Raw genomic sequence first — 21,601 nt, forward strand, 5'->3', positions numbered from 1 at the left:
TACTGCTAAGAAACTGCAGGTTATAGGGAAGAGACATGAGCAGGAACGTTGGAAAGATTTTCATGTGTATGCTAGGAGTATAAACCCCAGAATGCTTGGTTCTGTATGATAAGTGTAAGATTAGCGTTATGTCAAATGGTCTTATTTCCTGCTGTAGTCTTGTCCCCCCCCCCCCGGCACTCCCTGCCCATATTCTATGAGGCAATCGTTTCCTTAAACGTCAATAGGTGCTAATCTCCGTAAGGACCAAATGACCTCCGCTGCTTTTTATTCTGTTTGCATACCTGTTGTTTCCCTAACATTTTCTCTTTTATCTCTAACTCCGTTTGTAACTGCCTTTCCAGTAGAGCAGCTTTCTCCATGATAGTTGCTATAGTAATCTCCTTCTGATGAAGCTCTTCTGTCAGGTCAGAGATTTCCGTCCTCATTCTTTCCACCTCAGAGCGATGGGACTGTTCTTCCTGATAAAGGCGGTCCCTTATCTGCAGCAAATAGGGAAGAATGAGCGCTGGCATTGCAGATAGCATCGTTTTTTTCACATACCACCAACTTTTGGGGTTCTCCGTTTCCAACACAGCAACCCTACCAGCCGTGTTAGCGATAGCGCAGAGATTCAGAAAGGCTTACGATTCAGACCAGCTTCTCTGTGTTTCAGTTTAGAGTTCACACTTTCCACCTCCTCTCTTGCTTAAACCTCCATGCCAAGAATCATAGGAGCCAACTCTGAGCGGGCATGGGGGGCTTCAGCCCCCACAATAAAATATTTGAGGAGGCTGGGCCCCCACAAAGTTGATTGGTATTCCCATTCAAATGGGGTGTGTATACTGTGTCATGTGGTCGATTTTGTGGGGCGGGGCTTACCTGGGCCCCCACAGTCAGTGGCGTAGCGTGGGGGGTGCAGGGGGGGCCGGCCGCACCGGGCGCAACATCTGGGGGTTAGGGTTAGGGGGCGCAAATCCACGGGTTAGGGGGCACAAATTACTTGCCTTGCCCCGGGTGCTGACAACCCACGCTACGCCACTGCCCACAGTATTTTTTTCAAGTTGGCACCCCTGCCAAAAGGAAGTCAAGTGAGAGAAAATTTACCCACCAATGTTAATGTACCCGGCAGTACAACCTCTGATATTTTATAACAGTGGCGGGGAATCTTTTTCAGACCAGGGGCCACATTTCCTTCTATACAACCTTCTTGGGGCCACATGGCAGGGGGGCGTGGCCAGAGGCAAAAGTGGGTGGGGCAACAAATGCGGTCAAGTTGTATCGTTGTTTGTAGCCAGTGGCCATTACGATATAAATATAAAATGAAAATGCAAGTTAAATTATCCAGGGAAGCAAACTTCTATTTGACAGAATGCCTGGTTTTAAGAACTGTGTTGGGCATTTTATTTTCATAGAACCATAGAACTTTAGAGTTGGAAGGGACAATGAAAACCATTGAGTCCAACCCCCTGCAATGCAAGAATCTATTGCTCAATGTGGGGCTCAAATTCACAACCCTGAGATTAAGAGTCTCATGCTCCACTGACTTGAGCTATCCCAGTTATGTATCTTGTTTGTTTGTTTTCTAATGGTTTCATCTACACAAATAAATATTCGTAAAAAACGCAAATGTGTGAATGACAGAAAATGCGATGAACCTAAGTTTTTACCTTTGTACAATTGGCTAATACATTCCTAAATATCTTCTCAGAAGCTTACGAAAAGCTTGGCTTGTCACTCAACATCCAAAAAATCAAAGTGCTGCACCAACAAGTACAAAATAACCCCTCTGCAGTGCCATAAATCCAACTCAATGGTGTAACACTGGAAAATGTCGATCACTTCTCCTGGCTAGGCAGTTATCTTTCCACAAGGGTCAACACTGATGCCGAAATCCAGAATCGCATGAGCTCTGCGAGTGCGGCTTTCTCCCGATTGAAGTGCAGAGTGTTTGAGGACCGGGACATTAGCAGGGAAACCAAAATGTTTGTTTACAAAGCTATTGTACTACCAACCTTACTGTGTGCTTGTGAAACATGGACCACTTACAAACGCCACCTCCAACTTCTCGAAAGATTCCATCAACGGTGTCTCCAAAAAAACTTACACATCACTTGGGAAGACATGCAAACTAATATCAGTGTACTGGATGAAGCAAAGGTCACCAGTGTGTCCAAAAAAACTTACACATCACTTGGGAAGACATGCAAACTAATATCAGTGTACTGGAAGAAGCAAAGATCACCAGTGTCGAAGCAATGATTCTTCAACATCAACTTGTTTGGACTGGTCATGTTGTGCAGATGCCTGATTACCGTCTTCTACTCTACTCTATTCCAAACTTAAAAATGGAAAGCGTAATGCTGGTGGTCAACAACAGAGGTTTAAAGACTCTCTCAAGGCAAATCTTTAAAAATGTAGTATAAACACCGACAACTGGGAAACATTGACCTGTGAGCGCTCCAACTGGAGAACAGCCTTTACCAAAGGTGTCATGGGCTTTGAAGACACTCGAACTCAGGGTGCAAGGGAGAAACGTGCTAAGAGGAAGGCACGCTTGGCAAATCCACACAGTGACCAACTCCCGCCCGGGAACCTATGTCCCCACTGTGGAAGGACGTGTGGGTCCGGAATTGGCCTCCACAGTCACTTTGTTAAAGCCGTGTTTATGGAAGACAATCTTACTCGGCTACGAGTGATTGCCAAAGAAGAAGAAGAAGGAGGAGGAGGAGGAGGCTAGTTTCTAACACATTCCTCTTTATCTGCCACCCAGATGAACAAGAGGCATTTTCAGAGGTCAAGGACACATCCCAGCCAGTCAAAAACATTCAGAATTTGAAACAGCATGCAACCTGGGGAGATTTCCGAAGAGGCACGGAGGCACAGAGGTCCCCATTTTGCTCCCTGCCTACCACTGTTTTAAAACATTCATAGGATGAAAGTGGTTTGTAGGCTATTGTAGTGGATTGGAGTTACTCGTGCATAAACTGTCCCCGTTTGGGAGCTTAACTGCCTGGGTTAAACCGTCTTGACTGCACAGACCATCTCAGCGTGGCTGCCTCAGTCGCTAGCAGAATCTGTCTGTGGGCGTTTCTTAAACCTTTTCCAGCATAAAAGCTATTTGACACCCAGTCGTCTCCACCTCTCATTGCACGGGAGTCTTCTGCGCAGGGAGGGCGTGGGTAGTGGAGGATCAGTGCTCTCCTCACTGATGTCCAGGGAAGAATCCCGGAGCCCTTGCCCCTTTTCACCCATTTGCTCTCCTGGATCCTTGGTGTTACGCTGATTTCCTTCCCCCTCTATCAAGCTGCGTCTCCCCCTGGTGCTAGTACCTTCTCCTGCAGAATCGGAGAGCCTCTTCTTCTCCTGTTGCTCTGATGTCAGTTTCCTGACAGCTGTCAAGCTGCATATATTGCCTTGTTGGTCCTTCACTTTACTGTGATCACCACACAGCAAACGCGACTTGTTCTGTTCTGCTCAGTTCTGAGCAAAATTGCAAAATGCCATTTTTGGCATTCGCGAAAACAGAAGGATATCTGCATCAGCAAACAAATGCTCAGAGTATGTTCCGTCAATGCTGTTGATGTCACAAAGTGTAACGTTACACTGTCTGGACATGATGTTGACCAATTCATACCCTGGAGTGAGCATCAGGCAAGAAGTTGTATGTAGATTCCCTTCTGCACTCTTATTTATGGAGAAAATACAGACACAGGGACATCCTTCACCTTGCAATTCAAGGTATTCTCTTATCCCTGAGGTGAAGGGAGCGGGAAGGAGTTTGGGATAGCAAGCCCAGAAGCCCAGGGCCTACCCCCAAATTTTCTCCAAGGAGAATCCGGAGAGGCAAAGGAATTTTCCAAAAGGGCTAAATGGTTAGAAACTACTTATATCAGCTTTAAAAGCAGGTTGCAGGTAGTAACCGGAGTCTACTGTCCCCCCTCTAAGCAAGGAAAGCCAATAGTTAAAGTACCAGGTACTACCAGAAATAACTTTTAGCAGCTCACAAAAGAGAAAACATGATAAAAATAAATAAAGGCTATGCTGACATAGTGTTACCAAAAAAAGAAGCAAAAAAAGCCCCACTCTCAGAGAAAATAAGCTTGCCACTAGTGTTATTTAATGGGTTGTTCTATGCTATTAGCTTTGAAGGTCACATTTCCTGTACTGCTTCGCTCTCCCCCGAGAGTATAAAGAAGCTTGTGGGTTTTCATAAGTTTTCTGCCAATAACAAATAGCGAGATGCCAATAAATCCTCCTGTTTCTTAGAACAATACAGCCCTTCAGGATGCCAATATAAAAAGGGCCAATCAAGCAACGTTCAGTTGTATTCTGTTTCCTTATGAATTGCCATTGATTTTCATTGCACTCTTACATGCAAGTTGCCCCTCTGGCAATATTAAGGGTTACTGGGCACATGCTTCTGATCGGCAAGCCCTAGGCTCTGTGGTTTAACCCACAGCGCCACCCGCGTCCCTTAAGACGTACCCTGCCCATATTTTACCTGTTCAGCTTCCTTCCTTTCTCAGAGCTCGGAAAATCCAACTTTCTTGCTTTTTGCTTTTTTTAAAACACAAAAGCAACAGCTATGCAGTCGCCCCAAGTGCAGACAGCCCGCTGTGCAGCTGTTCGATAGCTTTTCTGGCAGATTATTGCCTGCTGAAGCCAATTCCGTCTCTCACCTCTTTAGGAGTCCGTTTTATCCCTCTGGTTGGTTGGTTGGCATCCCTCTCTTCCCTTTCCAAACAGCATCGCCTTTATATTCTGCACCACCTTCCTTAAACCACAGCAAGGATGGAGTGGGGCAGTAATCGTAACTGGGAGTGCTTCTCTCCCACACCACAATCTCAATGAAAATTACCCCAGCCCCTGCAAAACACTCGGGGTTTGGGAAAGGCGGACTGCCCAGCAGGCAAAAGAAATGTGTAAAAGTCTGGAAGTAGAGTTGTTATTCCACTTCCAGCTTTAACAGCAGTGACTGGATGCTGATAACACTGACGGCACATTGGAAATACACTTAGAACACTTGCATTAATCTGGAGAAGAGAGATCTGAGACCCACAGTTTGCCCAGAAAGCTTCTTTCTCATGTGCCAATGCCCTTCTGCAGCCTGGATCATAGTTTTTCCTTAATTGTGACCCACGGAATAAGATCAGAACGTACCTGGTTCAGCTCTTTCTGCTGATTTTCCTGCTGTTGTTCCAAGGCAAGAATCTGAGCTTTTTTTACTTCCAGGTCCTTGATGCATTGTGCATAAGCTGACTGAAGTCTAGAAAAAAGAAAGAAAGAAAGAAAGAAAGAAAGAAAGAAAGAAAGCTATTACGAGTCCAGTTTCCCCCTTTTAAAAAACAAACCAACCCAAATTTATTGTTTTATTATATGAAACACATTACATTATGTTTATATGACGATACACATAGTGTAGTCATTCCCAAACTGTTTTTAGTAAATACCAGTGTGATGAGAGGGTGAAAAAATTGTAAAATTTTAAAGAGGTTCCTACAAGTTGCTTCTTCCAATCAGCGGCCACACTCAGGTCAGTGGACTCAAGATGGAAACCATTCAGGACATAAAGAAAGAAATGTGCCCCCAATTTTAAGTCAGGAAGAAAGTGTGCTTCAGGCATCAGCAATTTTGAAAAAAACTAGGTTGGCAAGTATTGTATACACTTTACAAATAAATTATTAGACTGGGTTGGGGGCGGAAGGCTGCTGTTGCAAATGCGCTGGCAAGGGAGCGAGTCCTATGGAACACAGTGAGACTTACTTCTGAGTAGCGCGGTAAGATTGTGTCCCACTGAACTCAGCCCAAATGAGGAAACTTTGCAACACACTTCGGAAACCTATGGCTGGTGCAAGCTCTTGGCTATGGGGGGACCTTGGGCAAGTCCTCAGGGGGCCCCACTATCTTCTCTGTCTCATTCATATACAGTGGTACCATGAGTTAAGAACTTTTTTCATTCTGGGGCCTCCTGCTGCCACTGCGCCGCCGGAGCACGATTTCTGTTCTCATCCTGAAGCAAAGTTCTTAACCCAAGGTACTATTTCTGGGTTAGCGCAGTCTGTAAACTGAAGTGTGCCCGAGGTCCCCGTCCCCCACATATATATATAATTTTTTCAAATATTTTCACAATAACCTTCAAATCAAATAATTACAGTATTACATAAGCCCAGCCTCACCTCCACAGCGTTTTTACTCAAACCTTTTCTACTTTGTTATATTTTTATCTATTACACAAAGTTACTGTCACAATTATTTTGCCATTTTTCGTCTGCTGCTTTTCTTTCGACTCCTGCCCGCTGTCATGTTATTTTTAAAGTGGTCCATGAAAAGCCTCCCCATTCTTCTATAAAAAGTTCCTCATTTTGATCTCTTATTTTGCTGTCCGCTTTTTGCCATTTCTGCATAGCCCACTACTTTCAAAAGCCACTCCTCCTTTGCTTTCTCTATCTTAAAGGTAAAGGTAAAGGGCCCCCTGACCATTAGGTCCAGTCGTGGCCGACTCTGGGGTTGCGGCGCTCATCTAGTATTATTGGCCGAGGGAGCCGGTGTACAGCTTCTGGGTCATGTGTCCAGCATGACTAAGCCGCTTCTGGCGAACCAGAACAGCACATAGAAACGCAGCACATTACCTTCCCGCCGGAGTGGTACCTATTTATCTACTTGCACTTTGACATGCTTTCGAACTGCTAGGTTGGCAGGAGCTGGGACCGAGCAACGGGAGCTCACCCCATCGCGGGGATTCAAACCGCCAAACTTCTGATCAGCAAGCGTTTAACCCACAGTGCCACCCGTGTCTTAGGTGGCCCAAACTGCAGCATCTCCCAGAGGCAGAGAGAAGCACCTGGCTCCCACACCTTCTCCTTGCTCCATTGCTGGTTGTTTATTCAGAGGGCAGGCAAAATGGCAGCAACATTATGGACAAAGAGCAGCAGCAGCTAGGCTCTCCAGGTGTTGGCAACAGGCCCCTTGCTGGGTCATGAGCTCTAACAGGGGTTCAGTCAGTGCTGATCCCCAATAATGGCTCCGGCTTGTAACCTTAGGCTCCCTAGGCATTTGGCCACGAGGAAGAAATAACAAGCACTCAGCTCCTGCCCTTTAAATGTAGTAAAATGCCCGTACTGGCATCACACTGTCAGGTGCCCTGATGTGAACACAAAAAGCAACCTTAAACAACACAGTTCAGAAGCTAATTATTTCGAGGCCGAGTGCTCGAGGTTCTCAGTTATCTGCATAATGCCAGACCCCTCCGATGAGCCACCGTCGCGCATGCTATCAAACAAAAGGTGTCACAAAATACATCTATTAAACTGCCCATCCCTATCGATCAAGCTGCAAAAAAAAAAAAGAGAGTTCAGGACTCTCTTGATGACAGCTTTCCCTCCTATATTTGAAAGTTTATTAAAAGCAAATTGCTTGTTTCTTTTATAAGTAAGAACCCAAAGAGAAAAAGGGGACAAAATTATCCTGGTCTTCCCATTCATTTGTGTTTGGGGGGGCATCCCAAATCCATCCAAGGTGGTTGCCCATCCAATTCAACACGGCATGTGCAGGAGAACTTCCCACTGTAAAGGGACCCCTGACCATTAGGTCCAGTCTTGGCCAACTCTGGGGTTGTGGCGCTCATCTTGCTTTATTGGCCGAGGGAGCCGGAGTACAGCTTCCAGGTCATGTGGCCAGCATGACTAAGCCGCTTCTGGCGAACCAGAGCAGCGCACGGAAACGCCGTTTACCTTCCTGCTGGAGCGGTACCTATTTATCTACTTGCACTTTGACATGCTTTCAAACTGCTAGGTTGGCAGGAGCAGGGACCGAGCAACGGGAGTTCACCCCGTCGCGGGGATTTGAACCACCGACCTTCTGATCGGCAAGTCCTAGGCTTTGTGGTTTAACCCACAGCGCCACTTGCGTCCCTTTTTGTACTTCCCACTGTACCGTGCCTATATTTATAACAGGAACAGTGTGCATTGCTATGCACGTCACTATTTTTTGGCAAGTGTAGCGAACTTATATTGAGTCAGACCAATGGCTGATGAATCCGATGAAACCAATGGACCGGTTTATCCATTTCAGTGTCTCTGCTCTGAGCAGGTGTAATGTTTGCTATCACCACCCAGAGGCACTCACTCTCACGTCAACATGCACCAATTCACGCAGGGGAGACCTGTATTTTAAATACCTACTTCACACGGCTTTCTTCGTTATTTTTATACTCTTCCATTTTGGCGACTTCATTGCGCAGCTGCTGGCACTCCAGTTCGACCATATTCAAGAGATCCTCGCGTGACTTCAGTTCGTTCGTCACTTGGGCGAGCCTTGCTTCAATATTCTGAACAAAGACAAAGAAATGCGTTCAAAATAGCCTACCCAGTTGTAAGGATATCAGGGGGGCACAATGCAATGTAGAGATAGACTTGGAAGCTGGTGTTTTGGGAAGTTCCATGCAGAGACTGCTTCTCAGTCCCTACATTCAACATCCAACTCTCGTATCTGCATTAGCAAGACATATATAGGTTTTATATCAGTTTAACTGCCATGGCTTTTACCGAAGAACCCTGGGAACTGCAGCTTGTTGAGGGCAAGAATTTCTTCCTAGAGATCCCTAGTCCTCCATCACATAAATACATGCCCAATATTTTCTTGGGAAAGGGAATGACTGTTTAAACCAATTTAAGTCTGTAATTTAGAAGCCCCCCCCTCCAAAAAAAATAAAAAAAAAAAATCTCCCAGAAATACATTCACTATATTTGGAATTATATGTTTTACTGTTATGGTAAGTGGTAACCGTGTTATCCACAAGGCAAGCTATACCATATGACGGTAACAAACTAAATTATATCAACAGCCATATCATCCGTCAACAGGAGAAAGAGAAAGGCTGCAGATTTCAGCATTGGAACGTGGAAGTGTGGGAGTTATTGCTTCCATTTATTTGACTACATTTCAAACTGAAATGCCAAACTTTTGAAAGCTTCTGAAATAGTCATGGTGGTGACTCACAACTCCAAAAATGATCTGCTGTGATATGGAAAACAAGTGCCTTGAGAGGCCTTTTGGAGACGTTTTTCGAAATGGTAGAAGGGGAAGGGAAGAGAACTAACTACAATGAATGAATGAAACAGGCATCCTATATGAAAATTAATGAAGAGATGATTCACGGACCACTGTCCTCTACAATTCAATACTGGTTCCATCATAACCCTACCCAAATATAGATGAGGTGTTGCACAGAAGCAATCTACTCATTATTAGAAAAAAGGGGGTCTCTTTAAAGGGATGCCAGTCTCACAAGATCATGGGAGACCATACAAAGGTGAGATGTTTTGGCTTGCTTCACTTCTGCCCCAAAGTGAGAGAAGGGGGAGGAAGGAAGTGAGCCCCAGGGTCATTCTTCATCTCCAGTGTGGTGTAGTGGTTAAGACAGGTGGACTCGTAATCTGGTGAACCGGGTTCGCTTCCCCGCTCCTCCACATGCAGCTGCTGGGTGACCTTGGGCCAGTCACACTTCTTTGAAGTCTCTCAGCCCCACTTACCTTGCAGAGTGTTTGTTGTGGGGGAGGAAGGGAAAGGAGAATGTTAGCTGCTTTGAGACTCCTTAGGGTAGTGATAAAGCGGGATATCAAATCCAAACTCTTCTTCCTCCCAGGTACAGTCCCAACTCATAGACCCTATGAGCAAAGCCAGTTCAAGCTCATTTGCTGCCACAGGAGAAAATGATTCCCCCCCCCAATGGCAACCACTTCTGGCTATTTTGAAGGGGCTGTTGGGCCATTTATTTGCAAGAGAAAATGGAACGCAATTAGCAGAAGAAGGGAGGGGGTACAACTCCTTCAGATGCTGCAAGGAGCCCAGGCGAGACTGTACCATCTTCACAAGGTAATCTTCTTAATTAGCCGGGAGCTACCTGCTACTCAAAAGCTTTCTAGGTTTCCCTCTTGCCTTACTCCTTTCCTGGGGAAAGCCCACTCTTTAAGGGAAACATCTATCTGGAGAAAACCCGAATCGCAGTTTGCACCAATTGAGCGTTAAAGAGCTGTTTTCCCAGGGGTGGGTGGAGCTGAGAGCCAAGAGGATGAGCACCCCAGAGTTCAAGGGCACATTCCAGCCAGGCAGAAACACCCAAGGAGCGTATGAAGCAAAGCTGGAGAGGGGTTCTGCCAGGGGCAGGTCCAAAGGGCCAGAGGTTTCTAACACTTGCACTACACAATACTGGGGAGAGAAAAGTCAGACGTGCACAGCTATTTTTAGAAGCAGTCCTACTATCTACTATAATACCTAGACGCAGCCATCTGTACTATAGGGTGTTTTGGGTACATGCTGTCGCTTCGCCCTCTGCTGGCCCTTTTATTTTATCTGAGCTTTTAAAAAATGCAGCTGCTTCGCAAAGTGGACTCGGTAGGAAAAGTACACATGGTTATAGCTGGGGTACGAGAGTCTGTTAGTCAATATTAGAAACTAAAGAACGGTAGTATTTATATAATATTTGGGAAATGAAGGGGAAATGCAACCTGCAGAACTGGGCCAGGCTGGCTGGGCTAGCTGAGTGCAGAACTATTAAGCCAGAGGTTTTCAACCTTTAGAGTCCACAGCTCCCTTGGCCAACTACATTCTTTCTGTGGCACCTCTGTGGGGCTCAGGACCCCAATTCTGTCACCCCTTGCCTGCAGAGCGGGCAGCCCCTCACCATTTTTCAAACACCCTCCCTTGCAGCCTCCTCTCCTTTCCCCTCTCCCTTGGGAGTCCCTGCGGGCAGCCACTGCTGCCACCCTGGTCTCTGAGCTGCCCTCCCTCTGCCCCAAAGAGAGGTGCCTCTTCCCATTGCCCCACAAGAGCCTGGGAAGCACCCTCTGGCTAGCCCCAGAGGCACCATTTGCCTGGGGAGCTTGTAAACCAGGGCTGTGGCAACAAACAGCTGTGCCAGCCTTTGGGAGGCAGAGATGTGAGAGGGCATCAGAGGAGGGAGGGAGGGAAAGAGGAACAGAGGCCAGTGTTGCCTGTGGCACCCCTGACCATCATTCAAGCGTCTGTAACCTGAAGCATATATAACCCGAGGTACCACTGTATATTTTAGATTCGAAACTTATCTTTTCCCCACAAGTAAGCTTTCGGTGAAGGTAGCGGGAATAGTTGCATCAGAATCGGCAAATAGGGAGCAAGTGAGAGGGTACCAACCTCCCTGTTTCTGACTCCTCTTTTGACTTGTTCCAGCCATATCCATCTACATTCCAAAGCAACCCTGGGACCATGAATTATTATTACTATTACCAGTGCTTTCCCCCCCTAAAAATGCGTTTAGGGGTACTCTCATTTTGACTCAAGAAAACCACCATTTTATAGTTCAAATCGGGGGAAATAAATACAGTAAATGGACAAAAGTACAAAGATTCACAAAATGTTTAAGGGTTTGCGTACCCCTGCGTGCCCCCAGAAAAAAAGCACTGACTGTTGTTATTGTTGTTGTTGTTGTTGTTGTTGTTGTTGTTGTTGTTATTATTATTATTATTATTATTATTATTATTATTATTATTATTATTACTATTATTATCCTGTCCATCACCCTACGGTGCCAGGGTCGGCCACAGCAATTGAAAATCAAGAGCAGTTTAAAACAAATTGTAATCACAAGAGTAGGGTACACACCATAAAAACATACCTCTCAAGTGTCAAAGGCCAGGCTAAATTAATGTAATTTCAGCATAGGACAAAAAGCGTGCAGTGAAGGTGTCGGATGCAAGGATGTAAGGAGCGAATTCCACAACTTAGGGACTGACCACAGAGAACACCCTCTCCTGGGGCAGGCAATCCAGCTTCTGAGGGTAGTGGCACTACCAAGAGGCCCCCCCCCCCCACTGATCTTAACACCTGGGAAGGTCCTTATTTCTGCCGCTGGCTCTTTACCTGGCACTTCCTTTGGTACATTTTCACTTCCTGCTGGAGCTTTCGGTTTTCCTCCTGCAGCCTGTTCCTGCTCACTGCTATTTCGCTCACGGTCGACTTCAGTTTTTCCATAAAGAGCTCGTTCCTTTCGGCGGGTTCTGCCAGGACGTCACGCTGAACGCCGGGGTGCTCGGTTTGGCACTGGCTGCAGGTACCCGCGTCGTCTTGGCTTAGCTTCTGGCACCGCGTCTGGATTTGACAGTGCTGTGCTTGCTTCTGGCGAGACAAGGAAAACGGCCCACATGAAATCCATCTCTTTTGCACAGAGGTGCCTCTCCCATTCTGTGAGTCGCTTTCTGTGCAGAAATTTAGAACGCTGAAGCAGAAATCCAACACTGGAGAAATTATTACCGTATTTTTCGCTCTATAAGATGCACCAGACCATAAGACGCACCTAGTATTTGGAGGAGGAAAACAAGAAAAAATATATTCTGAATCTCAGAAGCCAGAACAGCAAGAGGGATCGCTGCACAGCGAAAGTAGCGATCCCTCTTGCTGTTCTGGCTTCTGGGATAGCTGCGCAGCCTGCATTCGCTCCATAAGACGTGCACACATTTCCCCTTACTTTTTAGGAGGGAAAAAGTGTGTCTTATAGAGTGAAAAATACGGTATTTTTTTGACAGCAGGTTTCTGACATAAGACTTGCTACCAGACTTGTATGCTCCTGAGACTTGGGCCAGGCTACCACTGTGGTCCCCACACATTTGAACATGGGGAGGCAGGTTACACAGGACAGATCTACACAACTGCAATGGGTCGCAGGCAATTCCCTATAAAGTGAGAGTGGGGTGGAGATTTAAAAGATGGCACGGTGATGCCCCCTACAATCACTTCTTCCCCGGTTAATTTTTCTCCTGGGACTACATAGGAAGCTGTCTTATGATGAGTTGGACCATTGCTCCATCTATCTCAGTGCTGTCTGCACTGACTGGCAGCGGCTCTATAAGGTTTCAGACAATAGGTCTGACCTGGAGATGCCAGGGACTGAAATGGGACCTTATACCACTGAGTTGCAGTGTTTCTGCTCACAGTTTTAGGGATTAAAAACAGGGCTGGGGAAAAACTTCAGCTCCTGCACTTTTAAATCTCCCTGTCCTCCCACTTTTTTTTTTAACCAATTAATTGTTATTAGTTTTCAAAAAAATTAATGAATCTACATCCAGCTAATTCAATACGAATTACAGTGGTACCTCGGGTTAAGTACTTCATTCGTTCCAGAGGTCCGTTCTTAACCTGAAACTGTTCTTAACCTGAAGCCCCACTTTAGCTAATGGGGCCTCCTGCTGCCGCCGTGGCCCTGGAGCACGATTTCTGTTCTCATCCTGAAGCAAAGTTCTTAACCTGAGGTACTATTTCTGGGTTAGCGGAGTCTGTAACCTGAAGCGTATGTAACCTGAAGCGTATGTAACCCGAGGTACCACTGTACAAAGTTGACTTCCCCTCCTGTTTTCTGCAGTGATTCCCTTCTCCTCCCTTCTTGCTGCATCATAGTGCGTACAATCCTTTGCTTAAAATAGCTTAACATCTTATCATTATCTTTTTCCTTCATCCTTTTCTATCGGCTGTTCCCACTTTTGTGGCGATTTGCACAAGCTGCGATGTACTGTGCTGCTTTCGTGTCCAGCCGGTGGAGGTTGGACCATTACGGCAAAGAAGGCATTGCCCACCAACTGCAACCCCAACTGACCACGTCTACTTCCCTCCATTCCCACTGTCCACTTCCTCTTCCTTAGCCTCATTGTTGCCCCCTGTGGAACTCAGCATGGAGGAGAATGGAGACAAAACAGGAATGTGTTGGCCCTGCCTGCCATTGCCTCTAGCGCCACCTACTGGCAGTCTCCCTGCCTTCTGCCCTACCAGCCCTAATGGGCTCTAGCTGCCGCCCCTGCATGCCCTGAACACATCCACACCTGCAACTGTTGCCTGTTTTGAGGAGGCTAGGAAAGCTGATATCAAACAGTAAGAACATCCCAATAAAAATGTGACAATAAATGGCTACGCGTAGTTAAACCCATTGCACAACAGAGGCACATAATTTAGCCGTATAAAAATAAAACCCTCGTCACCTGCTACCTTTGTTTTGTTTGATTATGTTCCATTGATTTCGACGAGCGTTTCTTACGTGCCTTTTTTTGAGGGCAGAAATGCACTCGTGGCTCTCTGATTGACACCCGACAAGCCAGGCAGAAAAACGATGTTACTATGGTAATTGTGCTGCTCTGAGAACGCTGGACATCTGCTTTATCCACATCAAAGGCAGAGTCCATTAAATCAGACAAAAATATGAAAATGAGAGTGACCTGGTCCATTATTCTCAAACTTGTTCTTCTAATCCAATACTCTGTAATTTAGTAAACCCTACAGAGTGCACGGAGCAACCAAAATGGGGGGGGGGGGGCCAGCGGCTAATTGAACCCGAGTATCATAGGAATTTTAAAGGCATTTTAGACTGTTCCGAGGGCATTTCTGCATGAGTTATTTTCATGCGGTGCTCTTATCCTCATAATCTACATAGAACTCTGGCTTAAGGTTACCAAACGTCCCTGTTTCCTGGGGACAGTCCCCGGATTTACAAATTAGTCCCCTGACAAAATCCATCTATTTAGTAGGAAGTTGAAAAGTGTCCCTGGATTCATTGAAAAAAATCTGGTAACCTTAGACTCTGGTTGGCATTTCCCAAATTCTTAAGCACTCCCCCATCTCCTTGAATGAACATGAGTTGCTGCTTTGTGCTGAATCAGTCCACCTAGCCTGGGATGCCAATAAGATTTCCCAGGCCCGGTATTTTGTATGTGGCTTGCTCCCCACTGCAATCTATTTACAAGACCTGCTGCTTATGTACATATATTAGCATAAAGGTAAAGGTACCCCCGCCCGTACGGGCCAGTTATGACCGACTCTGGGGTTGCGTGCTCATCTCGCTTAAGAGGCTGGGAGCCAGCGCTGTCCGGAGACACTTCCAGGTCACGTGGCCAGCGTGACGAAGCTGCTCTGGCGAGCCGGCACCAGCACAGCGCACGGAAACGCCGTTACCTTCCCGCTATAAAGTGGTACCTATTTATCTACTTGCACTTAAGGGTGCTTTCGAACTGCTAGGTGGGCAGGAGCTGGTACCGAATGACGGGAGCTCACCCCGCCGCGGGGATTTGAACCGCCGACCATACGATCGGCAAGTCCTAGGCACTGAGTTTTTACCCACAGCACCACCCTTATATATTAGCATAGCCTACCACAAAAGGGCTGTTGTTGCCAATATTGATAGTATTCATTTATTATTTGATTTCTTACCTGCCCTTCCCCTGAAAGGTCCCAGGGCAGGTTTTAATGCTGTAAGATTCGTTTGTGTTTTGGTTTTTTTAACAATTTAAAGGACAAATTACAGTCACAGGAATAAGGCAGATTCTCTTGCAAAGACGAAAGCATGGGGAGAGGAGGATAATGTGCAGAACCTTCAGCCCTACAGTGGAAAAGCAAGGCATATATATACATAACGTCACCCACAGCAGCCCCTTTGCTTTAACTGCAACATTTCTTGGTTCTGGTATTCGCAACAAAATACTGCACCTTCCCCCACAAATGTTTGGTCCCAGCAAATGGTAGCACTCCTGAAGCTGCTATTAGTTGCAGAGAGAAAATACATTTGCACACAAACACACACACAAGCCCATCTAAGGAAACCCAGAGCCAGGAAATCTGATCACAGATGTCCAAGGTCGCCTGTAGTTTGGTCTTGAGAGGGTAGAATCAGTGAAAATATACCTGCTCCTGAAAGAATATGTAACATCCTCAAAACATACCCACTCCACACCTATGTGACTCCCCTGGCACTGCTAGTGAGCAGACAACAATCTCCAGCACCACTTATTTCACAACAGAGATTGAGACGTTTACATTTTCTTACAGCACATAGACGTTTTGTGTACTTATATCAGAAAATCCTTTAATGACACTTAGAGCCCTGACTTGCAATGATCTCCACATAGCCATTTTTGAAAAGGTGATTTTACTATCCAGACCGGCACAGTTTTAGGTACAATTTCTCTTTGAAAGTAGAAACAGCAGCATGGTACCTGAAACAGATTGCATTTCTCAGACAATAGTTTTCGCTGAGCATCTAATGAAACGAGGTGGTTCTGATACAGCGTTTCTTGTTTATCCCACTCTCTTGATTTTGCTCTAAATTCCTGAAAAATGAAAAAAGAGAAACCCGCAAAAGAAATGAATCACATCTCTATATATGTATATTCTCTGCATACGACCAGAAAAATAATGTATGTTGCAATTTCAAGTATAAAGCTATTTCGGTTATTTATAACAATTAACAACAGGGGACAAATATTGGTGGGGAGGAAGAAGTAAAAGTATAAAATGAGAACATGAAAAGCACATTGTACACAAAGAACATAAATGGGTCAATATATGTGGCTACTGAAGTAAAATGTCGGAAGCACTTCAAGTTATTGCATTAGATACTGTTAAGCTATTATTTATATAGTACTTGCAAAGTGCAAAGCACTTTCACAACTATCAATAATTATTAGTATTTAAATCAGGGGAGGGGAGCTTCCCATCTGCCCTGCAGGGCTGTTTTCAGGAAGCCCCACCCACCTGATGTCAGGTGTGGGACAGGTAAGGGCAAGATTTCAAAGGAACAACTGAAGGCTTCAAAGGGCAGCATCACCTGACACCACTATTGCTTCTTTAAATAATATTAAACAGTATTAATACTGGATCTATAGGATGGCAACACTGGGGAGGCCATTTTGCCAAATATTCTCCAGGGGAGGGCTAAAGTCTAACCGGCTGTCACATGGAAGATGGATCAAGCTTGTTTTTCTACTGCTCTGGATGATTATTTTTTTTATAAAATTTTTATTGGTTTTTCACAGTTTTTATAAACACAAACAATACACAATACAAACAAACACACAAACGACCATGTATAATTTCATATCCTTTTTTCTTAAACCTTACTTCACCGACTTCCCCATACCTCCCCTTTCTACATCCCAATTTCCAAACTTGTTTCAGCAAATCCTAGCCCTTGGTTTTATCAAATTTTTCCCTTATTCTTTTCTTTTACTTAATCTTTTACAGCTGTAATCCCCCTTTTCCCCCTAAAACCTCAACATTTTAGCATTCATTAATTTTACAATGTTTCTTAAGATAAATTTTGAATTTCTTCCAATCTTCATCCGCCGTCTCTTTCCCCTGGTCACGGATTCTGCCGGTCATTTCAGCCAATCCCATATTATCTATCACCTTCATCTGCCATTCTTCCAGAGTGGGTAGATCTTGAGTCTTCCAATGCTTTGCGATGAGTACTCTTGCTGCTGTGGTAGCGTACATAAAAAAAGTTCTGTCTTTCTTTGGCACCAATTGGCCGACAATGCCCAAGAGAAAGGCCTCTGGTTTCTTAGGGAAAGTACATTTAAGTACCTTTTTCATTTCATTATATATGATTCATTATCATTATATATCATTTCCCAGAAGGCCTTAATCTTCGGGCACGTCCACCAAAGGTGATAAAAAGTACCTTCAGTTTCTTTACATTTCCAACACTTATTGTCAGGCAAATGGTAGATTTTTGCTAGCTTGACTGGGGTCATGTACCACCTATAGATCATTTTCATAATATTTTCCTTTAAGGCATTACATGCCGTAAATTTCAAACCGGTGGTCCACAACTGTTCCCAGTCAGCAAACATGATGTTATGACCAATGTCCTGTGCCCACTTAATCATAGCTGATTTAACTGTTTCATCTTGTGTATTCCATTTCAGCAACAAGTTATACATTCTTGACATGGATGATAGGCCCTGAATCAATGGCTTCAAGAAAGGAAATTCCTCCTAAACACTGAGGTCACCAGCTTCTGGTGACTCACTCACTGTGAGAAGTGAAGTTACAGGGAACCAGGCGGAGGGCCTTCTTGGTGGTGGCGCCCTCCCTGTGGAACACCCTCCCATCAGATGTCAAGGAGATAAAGAACTACACAGCTTTTAGAAGACATCTGAAGGCAGCCCTGTATTGCGAAGTATTTAACGTTTGGTGTTAAATTGTGTTTTCATATGTGTTGAAAGATGCCCAGAGTGGCAACCCAGCCAGATGGGTGGGGTAAAAATAATAAAATAATGATTATGATCCACCATAGCTACATGGCGCCTCCATGCTCAGTTCATGTGAACATCAGTTGTGGCAGACAAACAACACAGAAGCACTGCTGCCTTCACATCTTTATAAGCATCCTACCTGGCTAGTCAACATTGGAAAAAGACTAAGATGGACCTTTGGACTGATCTAGCAGGGCTCTTTTTATATTCTCATGTTATGATACAATACTCTTCATTGTCATTGTCCCATACAGAACAACGAAATTGAAAAAAATCTACATGACATTAAAAAACCAACAAGCCTGCTATCCCAGCTATCCCAACCTGGTTAGCCCCCTAAAAACTCTGATACCCCATTTTTAAATACAATATACTCCCATAGAGACTCCTTACACTGCATTTAAAATCAAAATCACATTTGGATAGAAACTGTTTCTCAGGCGGCTAGTCCTAGTCTTTATAACCCTGTACCTTCTTCCAGAAGGCAGAAGCTGAAAGAGATCGTTTCCGGGGTGCGCACTATCCTGCACTATCTCTGCAGCTTTCTTATGTCACCTGGAAGCATAGATTTGATCCAAGGTGGGAAGAGTGCACCCAATTATTCTCTCCGCAGTCTTTACAACCTAGGACAATGTCCCATGAAACCTGGGGCATTTATGCATGTGTGCCTTCAAACGGCAGTAGCATATTCCCACCATGAGCTTCTTCCCCTTCTGCACTTTTCCATGTCTGCTTCAGAAGGGAATAAACAACTGCTGCTCTTCTTTGCTTTGCTTTCAGACTAAGAAGAAAATACCGTGTTTACTCTCCGTTCTCAGTACTGAGCAAAGGACAAAGCTGCCTAACTCTGCTGTTTCAGCCCAGGACAACTGAAGTGGCTGCCCTCTGTTCCAAAAGCACTCTCTTTTGGAAGAAGCCCTGGGAAATCAGCAGTAAATTCCTGGTGGCAAAATGTAGGTTCTACAGTGACAAGGACAGCTCCAGAGAAAAAAGCCAGCAGTAAATCGGCAATTAGGTGACAATGCACACACCACTTCAGTAAGCAATGGTCACAAAAAGCGTGTGTTTAGTATCATAGCTAGTGCCAGTAAATATTCCCCTACATCTGAAGAACACTGTGCACCAAAAAATTCCCTATAGCCAGGGCAGTTATAGCCTGTTGTGACAAACTACAGTTGGAGACAAATGATGATGATGATGTTTCCCCCCAGAGAGCGGAAGTATATTCCTTGTGGTGTGTACACTGGTTGAACTTCTGCTCCTGAGAAAAAGGGGCTAAGCAGCTTTTTGCACAGTTCTAAAGACGGGCAGGGACGCGGGTGGCGCTGTGGGTTAAACCACAGAACCTAGGACTTGCCGATCAGAAGGTCGGCGGTTCGAATCCCCGTGATGGGGTGAGCTCCCGTTGCTCGGTCCCTGCTCCTGCCAACCTAGCAGTTCGAAAGCATGTCAAAGTGCAAGTAGATAAATAGGTACCGCTCTGGCGGGAAGGTAAACGGCGTTTCCGTGTGCTGCTCTGGTTCACCAGAAGCGGCTTGGTCATGCTGGCCACATGACCTGGAAGCTGTACACCGGCTCCCTTGGCCAATGAAACGAGATAAGCACCGCAACCCCAGAGTCGGCCACGACTGGACCTAATGGTCAGGGGTCCCTTTACCTTTACAGATGGGCAAAGGGGGGGGGAGGTACAATAAAGGAGATTCCGACGAAACATCAGGAAGAACTTTCTGACAATGGAATGGTCTCCCCCTCAGAAGGTGGTGGACTCTCCTTCCTTGGAGGTTTTTAAGCAGAGGTTGGATGGTCATCTGCCATGGATGCTTTAGTTGAGATTCCTGCATTGCAGGGGGCTGGACTAGATGACTCTTGGGGTCCCTTCCAACTCTTAGATTCCACCCAAATACCACACTGGTGGTAAGGAACAGTCCCAACCCTGCTCTCAGCAGGATTGAACCTGGCACCCCCGCCCATCCCCTGACATTGCCCAGTGATGATAGACAGGTAAGCCTGGTTTGGGAGAAAATGGCCTTGTAGGTCCAATGGAACCCTATGATGGGCTAAGACACAACTGAGAAGAATCCTGTGGTCACAAGGCATACTTTTGGAAGAAGAAGAAGAAGAAGAAGAAGAAGAAGAAGAAGAAGAAGAAATAGGCTCCTTTTGATACAGGAACTGACCTCCAATTTCTGGTTCAAACTGCTCAGCTGAAATGGGGCTTCTTGATTTTCTGTACATTTCTCCAAGCTGTGAGCTTTTTTTTGTTTTAATTGGTGCAGCTGTAGCTTTTCGTAGCTTTGTGTCAGCTTGGCAAACTGGAAGAGGAATGAACGTCACAAACGCCTTATTTTTTTGCCTCGGTTTTGGAGGTGTAATTGGCAAAGGCAGTTAAGCTTAAATGATCTAATCAGCCATCTAATCTGGGTTGCTGGGGTTTTTTTTATTAAAAAAATACAGTTAACTTGCGTGCATTCAAGTACAGCAACTTAACGTGCATTTAACTGGTGCACATTCAGCTTTATGCACTTGGCAAATTAAAGAAAATAGGGAGGCAGAAAGGAAGGGGGCAACCGGGAAGAAAGCCTTTGGCAATCCCACCCCCCATTGAACCCAATACATTTCGACTATACTGTACTTGATTTTGGCTTTATGTGCTATCCCAGGAATGCAATCCCAGTCGAAATTGAGAGCCACCTGTACCAGCTATTACAACTAAACAGTTAAGGGTGAACAAGCCAGTGCTTTCCAGTGCTGTGATGTTAAATAACTGCACTTTTAAACACAGATTGCCTGGATATTTGCTTTATACTACCATGTAGAGTAGAGCTTTCCAAAATCTGTGTCACGTCACGTTAGTGCATTGGCTGCAGTGTGTAGGTGTGTTGTGTGTTCCAGAGCTGGAAAGGGGGTAGTTTAACCTGCAGCTTGCTAGTAAAACTTATTTACTGCGTCGCGAAACAATGCATGTCTAAAAAGCGTGTGCCCAGCATGATAAGTTTGGAAAGCTCCGATGTACAGGGATGTCTTGCCTGGTGTTTGTGGGAAGTGCTTTGCATCAGTTTAGCGCCATCTTGTGTTGGTGCTTTAATAGTTCTTCAGAGTTAGACAGCGGGGTTAACTAGCTTGATCCTGATCTAAAAAAAATAAAAATCACCTTTGTCATAAGTTTTAAGCCTGACACTTGGGTGGGGTGGGGGCTGCACTAAGCTGGATAAATGTGTCACTTGTTGAAAACTCCATTAGGGTTGGTGAAAGTAACAGGAGAACCCAGACAGTGTGCCTATATGCACGTATATACACACATCCTCTCTAGCTGTGTACCGTATTTTTTGCTCTATAAGACTCACTTTTTCCCTCCTAAAAAGTAAGGGGAAATGTGTGTGCGTCTTATGGAGCGAATGCAGGCTGCGCAGCTATCCCAGAAGCCAGAACAGCAAGAGGGATTGCTGCTTTCGCTGTGCAGCGATCCCTCTTGCTATTCTGGCTTCTGAGATTCGGAATATTTTTTTTCTTGTTTTCCTCCTCCAAAAACTAGGTGCGTCTTATGGTCTGGTGCGTCTTATAGAGCGAAAAAT

General features: G+C 45.2%; 1 protein-coding gene across 2 annotated transcripts in view; it reads right to left on the reverse strand.

Moving 5' to 3' along the window:
* The window catches only part of DEUP1 (deuterosome assembly protein 1), a 58,013-nt gene that overhangs the window by 23,379 nt on the left and 13,033 nt on the right, over positions 1-21,601 (reverse strand). Inside the window, exons 5-10 of one of the 2 annotated variants that reach the window (XM_081197374.1) lie at positions 20,207-20,341; positions 15,987-16,100; positions 11,878-12,129; positions 8,163-8,308; positions 5,143-5,248; positions 285-482 (exon numbers count right to left, since the gene is read on the reverse strand). In XM_081197374.1, coding sequence (XP_081053500.1) covers positions 285-482; positions 5,143-5,248; positions 8,163-8,308; positions 11,878-12,129; positions 15,987-16,100; positions 20,207-20,341 — 951 coding nt within the window. Of the gene's footprint in view, positions 1-284; positions 483-5,142; positions 5,249-8,162; positions 8,309-11,877; positions 12,133-15,986; positions 16,101-20,206; positions 20,342-21,601 lie in introns of both variants that reach the window. The other variant, XM_081197373.1, reaches the window with a different exon arrangement.

This window comes from Podarcis bocagei, assembly GCF_964188305.1.
Source record: "Podarcis bocagei genome assembly, chromosome: 6".
Taxonomy (NCBI): Eukaryota; Metazoa; Chordata; class Lepidosauria; order Squamata; family Lacertidae; genus Podarcis; species Podarcis bocagei.